Genomic DNA, 9059 nt, shown 5'->3' on the forward strand with positions numbered 1-9059 from the left:
AGCAAAGACAGCGAGAAGCGGGGGCGGCGGGCCCGCGGCGTCGAGGCAGCGCGGGCCCGGAAGTGGCGAGCACGCCGGAAGCGAGCGCAGGCATGGGCGTGGCGACGGCGCGGCAGTTCCGGCCGACGTGACCTTCCCAACATGGCGGAGGCCCGGCGTGTGTGAGGGTGGATCCAGGAGGTTCCGAGGCCAATGGCGGACCGCTAGAGGCGCGGGGGCGGGGAAGACAGCGGCCGCATGCCCAACCCGAGGCTCGGGAGGTGGCTGGGGAGTGAATTTTCTGGAAGGCGACTTTAAAGGCGCCGGGCTGTAGCGAAGGGCGTTTCACTGTTGTCGCTGTCGTCCGGGCCGGGGAGGAGGCGCATCAGTGGCAGGAAGGGAGCTGCGTCGAGATCCGAGCGGAACCAGCTGGTGACCCTGCAGGATGAACCACAAGAGCAAGAAGCGCATCCGCGAGGCCAAACGGAGTGCGCGGCCGGAGCTCAAGGACTCGCTGGACTGGACCCGGCACAACTACTACGAGAGCTTCTCGCTGAGTCCGGCGGCCGTGGCGGTGAGGGGGGCTGTGCGGGTGTCGCGGGGCCGGGCACCAGCACCTCCAGCCGCCGCTCACCTTGCCCAGGGCCCGGGGCTGCCCCTTCCTCTCGCCTCGAGCGCGGCACCCCGCGGAGTTCGGGGTCCCCGAGGCCCGGATTCCAGGGCGGGCCTCCTCCCTCCCACGCCGCAGCTGCCCGCCTTCCCGGGCGACTGGAGCTCCACGCCTTTGGCGCCCTCGACTAGAATGCTTGTCGCCCCTGACCCTTTTGGGTGGCGGGGCCCTAGGGAACCTGGCTGTTAAGGCTCACGAATGGAGATGTGAAGTACCCTTCCCTCCTAGGGTGGTTCTGGGTGCGACGTGATCACACGCGCGCGGGCCTTTTCCCCCGCCCGAGCAGGAGCCAGAACGAGAATCTGGCTTCTTAGGTGTATCATTGCTGATTGGCCCTGGGAGACACCCTTATCTGCCACAGGACTTCTTTTTCTTTTCTTTTCTTTTCTTTTCTTTAACTGGGCAGGTTTTTTTGTTGTTCTCTCAGGACAACGTGGAAAGAGCAGATGCTTTACAGCTCTCTGTGGAAGAATTTGTGGAACGATATGAAAGACCTTACAAGCCCGTCGTTTTGCTGAATGCCCAAGAGGGCTGGTCTGCTCAGGAGAAATGGACTCTGGAACGCCTAAAAAGGAAATACCGAAACCAGAAGTTTAAGTGTGGTGAGGATAACGATGGCTACTCAGTGAAGATGAAGATGAAGTACTACATCGAGTACATGGAGAGCACTCGAGATGACAGCCCCCTTTACATCTTCGACAGCAGCTATGGTGAGCACCCCAAAAGAAGGAAACTTTTGGAAGACTACAAGGTGCCCAAGTTTTTCACTGATGATCTTTTCCAGTATGCAGGGGAGAAGCGCAGGCCCCCTTACAGGTAAAGTATCCTGCTACTAAGTGGTTACAGTCTTACATACAACAGCATTTGTTAGCTAAGCTCAGTCGCTATTCTTTTTTTCAAAAACAGTGACTGGTTCTCTCTTGGCTGCACCTCGACCTCACTTAGGGGGCTGATGATGCCTGCCTGGGTCCTAATGGGGGACCCTCTGATGTAATTGGTCTGAGGTGCTACTACCTAGGCATCAGAATTTCTGAAAACTCCCCAAGTGCAGCTAAAGTTGAACCACTGATTTATAAGGAAAGTTTTAATAGCTAAAATCCAGCAATAAACTGTCAGTGATTTTCTTTATTCTGTTAGAAAGCCATCTATGCACAATTCACTGTTTCTGTGTGATAGAACTTGTATAGTCTCTGAAATAAAGATGATTATCACAGATCTAAAAACTTACTGTTTTGTGTTTGTGTGTGTGTGTGTGTATAATTAAATTGTATTTCATATTTTGGGTGTCTCCATCCTGTAGGTGGTTTGTGATGGGGCCACCACGCTCTGGAACCGGGATTCACATCGACCCTCTGGGAACCAGTGCTTGGAATGCCTTAGTTCAGGGTCACAAACGCTGGTGCCTGTTCCCTACGAGCACTCCCAGAGAACTCATCAAGGTGACCCGAGAAGAAGGAGGGAACCAGCAAGATGAAGCTATTACCTGGTTTAATGTTATTTATCCCCGAACACAACTTCCAACCTGGCCACCTGAATTCAAACCCCTGGAAATCTTACAAAAACCAGGAGAGACTGTCTTTGTGCCAGGTATAGATGAACTGGAAGAAAATTCATGCTTTGATTTCAGTATTTTGTCATTTTGGAGCAGAACTATATAGAGAGTGAGTCAAAAAAATCCTTTTGCGTGCTGTCTGGTAAATGAACTGATTGTAACCTGCCTCTAACAATAATATGTAGCTATACCTCCAAATATTCTGGGAGCTATTGTCCATATTTCAAGTAACTATAGAACTCTTCATAAATTTTCTGTAAAGATCTTACTTTTCTTTATTTATCCCTAGTTGTTACCTAGTGTCTTTGCATATGTGTGGTGGCTAGCATAGCATTTCTGTCTGGTTTCTGATACAGTGTAGTACTGGGTAGGTTGAGTCAGGAAATAGTGATTTAGAGAAGGCAGGAAATCTCACAGCAGACAAGAATTTCTGCATGTATAATTTTGGCCACAACTTTGGATTACCAGAGGCCAACACACTTTTTCTGTAAAGGGCCAAAGAGTAGATACTTTAGGTACTGTGAGGCAGACAGTCTCTGTCACAGCTGTCAACTCTGCCCTTAGAGCAAGAAAGCAGCCCTAGGAAATACACAAAGGGATAGGCATGGCTGTGCTCCAGTAAAACTTTATGTACACAAACAGGTAAATTGTCTACAATCCTAGATCAGGAGGAACATACACTTTTCTATGTCACATCTCTGAAGCTCTCCCTTATGGGTAGGAATCTCCCAGTTTCTGGAGTTTATGTTACACAATGATTGTGTATAGGGTCAAACCCTGTTTAACTGTTTATTTGTTGGATTTCAGGTGGCTGGTGGCATGTTGTCCTGAATCTTGACACCACTATTGCCATCACCCAGAATTTTGCCAGCAGCACTAACTTCCCCGTTGTGTGGCACAAGACGGTAAGAGGGAGACCAAAGTTATCACGGAAATGGTATAGGTGAGACACATTTTTTTTCTTATTTCTGCTTTATTCCGTCTCCTACCCCAGAGATAAAATAGAGAGAGGCCACTGCTGCAGTGGTGTGTGCTGGTTATAGAGAGGCCTGGGAACAGCTGGGGCCGCCAACTCTGGGTAGAGGAGAGAGGGGCTGAGATCAGGGCTAGCCTTCAGGATGTTTGCCAGCCTCGAGGTGGCAGGGTAAGGCTCTGCATGTTGGACCCAAGCCAGTCAGTCAGAACATGGTCACCATTGGGATTGTTTCTCGTTTTGTTTGTTTTTTGTTTTGTTTTGTTTTTCAAAGCTAGTGCTAGCAAAAGAAGCCATTTTGTTTGGGTTTTATTTTGGTTGTTTCTTTTTCTTGCCCAGAAGCATTATTCCCATTTGAACTTATTGCCTTCAGTTCTTGTGAGTGAGGTGACTGCCCTGGAGACTTAGCTCCTCTGTTTATCCACAGAACAGATACAGCACGGGCAGCGGCAGTGCAAGCCACCCCCAGCCACCCCGTGCCACTGTGTCCCAACCCTGACCTGGAGGGACCAGCTCTCGGGGTAAGAGAGGGATTCTGGCTTGTTCAGTGCTCAGCCTCCCTGCTGAGAGGGCCAGCAAGGGTGGTGGCTTCTATTCTCTCCGGACTCTTGGGCATCTGAGGCCCACTTACACTGCCTCGTAGGCCACTATGGCTGCAATTTGGTCACTCCACAGGCCTTATCATACAGCAGGTCTGTAACTGGTTACAGTGGATGCCAGATTAGGATCTTGAAGGGGAGGGCTGCTTAAGTCCAGTTCAGTTTTACCTTCCCAATGAGGGGGCACTGTCTCTGTTATTTGACACTTCTTATTTCTTACAAACCTAATTGTTTCTACTCTTACAAATAGAATGTAACCAAACCCAAGACTGATCATTATGTGCTGTGCTATGAAAAGGAAAGGTTTTTTAAGAATCAGCTAGGAATGGTTCAGGCAAAAAAAAAAAAAAACTAAAACAAAACCTAGGAAAAGGAACCACTTTATCTTAAGGGAAAAGAACTAAGACTAACTCAAGGAAATTTTGTCATGTATTGGTGGCATGGCTGGCTTTCTTATGCAGGTAGTGGTGAGTTGCATGTAGCTAGTGGATAGCCTTCCTTGTAGAAAACACAGACAGCATATTGGGGTTCTTGTTCCCAGCCGGGACTTGGTGTCCTCACTGTGATAAAGTACCCATTCTGAACTGACACACTGGGCATTTCCAGGTGTTTCTAAGAGACACAGGTCTCACTTTGAGTCTCTGTGAGTAGGTATTGCTGCCTTCCCTGCACTGAGAACAATACTTCTTGTCCCTCAGGATCTTGAAGCAGGAGCACCCCGAGTTGGCAGTCCTGGCAGACTCAGTTGACCTTCAGGAATCCACAGGCATAGCCTCTGACAGCTCCAGTGACTCCTCCAGCTCCTCCAGCTCCAGCTCATCAGACTCAGACTCTGAGGTGAGGCCTTGCCTGCGCCTGGCTCATGTTACCCAGTTCTGTCCTGAAGGAAGAAAGATAGAAACATTTTTTTGCTTTCTTCCAAGGGTTACAATTTTCAACATTCCTGCTAGTGGTATATTTTACAGCTTTGCACATAGGTGTGTGAATTGTTAAAATAACCTTGAGAGGTATCAAGGTATTTGGGCTTTAGTGTAGAAAGTGACCCAGGTCACACAGCTAGCAAACATCCATGTCAGGATTCAAACTCTCGTCCTTCTGGTCTCAAAGCTTATATGGAGAATTTTCTCCATGGTTGGTAAATTCTAATCCTAGAAACTCAGCAAATCTAATAACTTGCTTAACAAGACTGGGCAAGAGGGTCCTGAGCCTTTAGCTGATACAATTCCTATCTCTTCATATAATCTGTTGATTTGGTCTTTTCTAATTGGGCAAAGGAGGGTTTTATGAATGTTAAGTGCTGTACCTACTTAATTTTATGCATCAAGCTCTGTGTCAGTAGAGTGAAATCTCATGATGCAATTTTAGAATGCTGACTATAAAATATTTTTACAGTGAGTATCTTGATTTCAAACAAATAATCTTTCTACTAGAGAACACTAGAGAAACACTTGGCATCTGAGGGAAGTTTAAAATTCATGGAAAGCCAGAAACATCTGAGGAGGTGGATATTAAGTCTGTGTGTGGAGCTGTCATAAATGATTGCTTTTCTTCTGGGGGAAAAGTGAGCAGTATTTGCTGTCTCCTGAGGTCAGGGCTTTGTCAGTTGGAGAAGGGGTTGCATCCAGGCTGACTTCTTGCTTTCTCTCCTCCGTGTCCAGTGTGAGTCCGGGTCTGAAGGTGATGGGACAGTGCACCGCAGGAAGAAGAGGAGGACGTGCAGCATGGTGGGCAATGGGGACACCACTTCCCAGGACGACTGTGTGAGCAAAGAGCGCAGCTCCTCCAGGTGACCAAGCACGGCTGTTGTCTGTGTGGAAGGACATGCTGGCAGCAAGGGGCAGGGCCAGGGAGGGCAGCCTGTTGATCCTTCAGACGAGGGCAGGGCTGACAAAGGCCAGAGAATGAGGACGCCCTGGGAACAGGAACCCATTCGCTTAGCGTTTGCTCCAGTAACCCTTGTCTCTGCTCCCAATGGCAGATAAATATGGCTTGTTTTATGCATAAAGGCAAGAGTATGTGAATGGTGCCAAGCAAACCCTTTACGTTATTTAATAAAAATGGAATCCATTTTACATCTTTGAAATTTTTTTCCTTTGAGAATTCCAGAACCTGCCCTTATTGCTCTTCTCTGTGTGATAGTCTTGCGGGAAGCAGTGGCTTCACTGGTGTGTTTCCTGGACGGTGAGGTAGCAGTTATGGCAGCACACAGGGAAACTCTTAGAAAAACCACCTGGCATCTTCTGAGGAGCCTGAGGCATGGCTTCTTGCTTTCTCTCCCTGTTTGCCGGTGTTGCTTTGAGTGCTCAAGCCAAATCAGATAGCAGCAAAGAACTCTGACTTTTTTTTTTTATAAACTCTTAATCACGACTCCAAGTTTTGTTTTGAGGGTTTTTTTTTTTTTTTAATAAGTTTGAATCCAAGTAAGTTAAAACTTAACAAATCAGTAAGATCATCTACTAGGCAAGCACCTGCCCCCATGCAGGGTATATAACAGGCTCACGGTGAGGTTTGTTCACTCTCTGCATGCTTCTTGGGTCTTTAAGTGCCAGCGATCTGTATTCCATGTGCTAACTGATGTGTTTTTGAGGAGAGGTCATGGGAAGATACTAAAACACTAAAGTTCCTAGAAGTCTTAGTGTCTCAAGTCTGTTCCTGCTGTGTTCTGTCTCCCAGCAGCTGAGTGTTTCCTTAGGTGTGTTAGGTAGGTTGACAGTACTGTTGCCTTTTCTCCATCCTCTGGGTCTAGCTGGAATTCTACCACTGGAGAAATTCAGGTGTATTATTCAAGTGATTTTATCAGCTAGAATGTGCATTTCTCAACCCTAGCTGTCATTTTCACAGCCACACTTAGATTTCCCTTCTTGCCTTTTTAAGTTCTATTGTTGTTGACCTCTATCTATGCTTGATGTGTGACTCAATAATTTGTAAGAAAGTCTTTTAGGAAAAGCCCTGCCATTCCCTCCACACGGGGTCCTGCTTGTAACCTTGCCTTCCAGCTTTGCACCCGCATGCTGTCTACGTGCTGATTACAGGCAGTTGTACTTTCCTTGGCAGGATTAGGGACACTTGTGGAGGCCGAGCTCACCCCTGAGCAGATAAAGAGACTCCCCTGAGTGGTTTCAGCATAAGCTGTTGGCGGCCACCCAACTCAGTTCTCACGTCTTCTGCTCCTACCTTCTCCTCTGTCTTTGAACTTGGATGTTCCTTCTCTGGCCCAAGCTCTTCTCTTCGGTCAAATGCTGTTTTTACTGCTTACTAAGAATAGATTATCAAGAAGTTTAAAAGCTCAGCCAGCTCAGTGAAACACTGAAACTAATGTGATGTTGGGTAAGAAGGTTCTGTGCCGTCTCATTGAAAACCAAGCTGGTGGACCACAAGGCTGGAGAGGTGTGATCCTTTCAACGTCTTACTATGTCTGTTACCTCTGCAACATTGGTAAGGACCTGCTGCAAAACCAACTGTATATAAGCAGAGTCGTTGAGAGTGAGTGGACTTTGATCTGTGTGTAAACCAATTATGTATCAGAAGTCCTATGAGATAATCTGCACTGCCTTCCAGTGTGTCACCATGAGTCCACAAACACATTCAGTGGCAGTGACCCAGCACTGTCGCCCACTGTTCAGTCTGTCTTAGAGTTCCTTATGTCTTTTCCATCATCAGAGAAGCTGTGAAATTTCAGGAGTATTTGTGTGCTTTGTGGGGGGGGGGGGGTCCTGGGAATGATACACTGTGGTTTTTTGTTTTTTGAGTCAGTCTCACTCTGTCTCCCAGGCTGGAGTGCAGTGGCACACTCACGGCCACAGCAGCCTCGACCTGCTGGGATCAGGCTATCCTTCCACCTCAGCCTTCCAAGTAGCTGGAACTACAGGCACGTATCACCATGCCCGGCTAATTTTTTTATTTATTGTAGAGATAAGATCTTGCCAAGTTCCTCAGGCAATCCTCTCACCTCAGCCTTCCAAGGGCTAGGATTATAGGCGTGATCCCCCACGCCCGGCCTAACATTGTGGTTTTTTTGTTTGCGTAGAATAGGAAAGGTGTTCTATGTGTTCTTTTTTCACAGGTTTTTTTGTTGTTGTTATTTTTTTATTTTTATTGTTTTAGTCAGAGTCTCACTCTGTCACCCAGGCTGGAGTGCGGTAGCATGCTCACAGCCACCGCAGCCCTGACCTGCTGGGCTCAGGCAATCCTTCTGCCTCAATCTTCCAGGTAGCTGGAGCCACAAGCACGTGCCACCATGCCCAGATACTTTTTTTTTTATATATCATAGAGTCAAGGTCTCACCAAGTTGCCCAGGCTGGTCTCAAACCCCTGGACTCAGATAGAACTCTCGCCTCTGCCTCCCAGAGTGCTGGGATTACAGGCTGAGTCACTGTGCCCGGCTAATGTGTTCTTACCTCAGACCTTAAATTATGAGTAGAGCCTAATTCTGAGAAATTGGCTCCATTCCTTCCCACCACATGATCCATAAGGAGCTCTCATGTTTAAGGTACTTTGGGATTAATGTTCCCCATTTGTTTGACCTATAGACATTAAGTGAGTGACTTGTGTTACATGCAGGGAATAAATTTAGAGATGGCCCTTCTAGTCTTTGGGATCTGTTGATACTTCTAAATGACTCTAGTATGAATATTTGGGAATTAGCCAGCAGGTTCCATCTCTTGTCCACTTGGTTCATGTGCTTGCCTTAATCTATCCCTAAATTTAAATAAAAATAACTGGGAGGTTGTCAAGCCCATGGCCCATGGCCAGTCTTCTGAACCACCTGGGCTGGAGGATCAGCAGAGGCAGGAACAGCCAGGTAGGAAGGCGCCCATTGTCACAGTCTGGAAGGTTGTGTGTGGGCATGGTGTTGCCTTGAAATGACCCCTGTAAATAGAATCAGGAGAATCCAGGTATCTGCCCACAGTTATTAACAGACTGATAATCATTTCCTGACACTGGGTCATGTGGCTCTGCCCTAGGGGCCGGTTATTTTGTCTTGTTCAGTTTCTGCATCCTGAAATGCCAGCCCAGCATGTAGCTGCATGGGCAGAGCTGCTGCCTTCCTCAGAACAGTGCCATCCCGCTCTGCCTGCCAAGTGCTGCTCTTCTTCCCCAGAGAGTGCCCTCGGGTCCCATGGTGGGCTGGGTATGTGTTGGGGTGTGAGCACAGGCAAACTCTGAATGTATAATCTCTTTGTAGTTAGATCTGAATGGCGTTCCTCCTTCTGCTTTTTAAGACTTCTCTTGCCATCTCCAAAAAGTTTTTTTTTTGTAGTATTGTTTCTGGGCTAACACACTTGC

At 47.6% G+C, this 9059-nt stretch overlaps 1 protein-coding gene across 2 annotated transcripts; it reads left to right on the plus strand.

Moving 5' to 3' along the window:
- The first annotated feature begins 106 nt into the window (after positions 1-106).
- On the plus strand, positions 107-6973 carry JMJD6 (arginine demethylase and lysine hydroxylase). 2 transcript variants are annotated; one of them, XM_008065243.2, is made up of 7 exons: positions 107-553; positions 1077-1465; positions 1950-2236; positions 3009-3144; positions 4472-4610; positions 5432-5559; positions 6828-6973. In XM_008065243.2, the coding sequence occupies exons 1-7, from the start codon at positions 425-427 to the stop codon at positions 6862-6864; spliced, it is 1245 nt and encodes a 414-aa protein (XP_008063434.1). In that variant the 5' UTR covers positions 107-424; the 3' UTR covers positions 6865-6973. The 2 variants fall into 2 exon arrangements, with proteins under 2 accessions (XP_008063434.1, XP_008063440.1); XM_008065249.1 differs by lacking the exon at positions 6828-6973 and having other exon boundaries at positions 5432-5845.
- The last annotated feature ends 2086 nt before the right edge of the window (positions 6974-9059 follow it).

The sequence above is a fragment of the Carlito syrichta genome, unplaced genomic scaffold (assembly GCF_000164805.1).
Source record: "Carlito syrichta isolate Samal-C Ts95f unplaced genomic scaffold, Tarsius_syrichta-2.0.1 Scaffold103330, whole genome shotgun sequence".
Classification (NCBI taxonomy): Eukaryota; Metazoa; Chordata; class Mammalia; order Primates; family Tarsiidae; genus Carlito; species Carlito syrichta.

Coding starts and splice junctions, on each gene's coding strand:
- JMJD6 (XM_008065243.2), top strand. CDS start 425: ATGAACCACAAGAGCAAGAAGCGCATCCGCGAGGCCAAACGGAGTGCG. Junction 1,466..1,949: donor AAGCGCAGGCCCCCTTACAG/GTAAAGTATCCT, acceptor TCCATCCTGTAG/GTGGTTTGTGATGGGGCCAC. Junction 3,145..4,471: donor TTATCACGGAAATGGTATAG/GTGAGACACATT, acceptor CTTGTCCCTCAG/GATCTTGAAGCAGGAGCACC.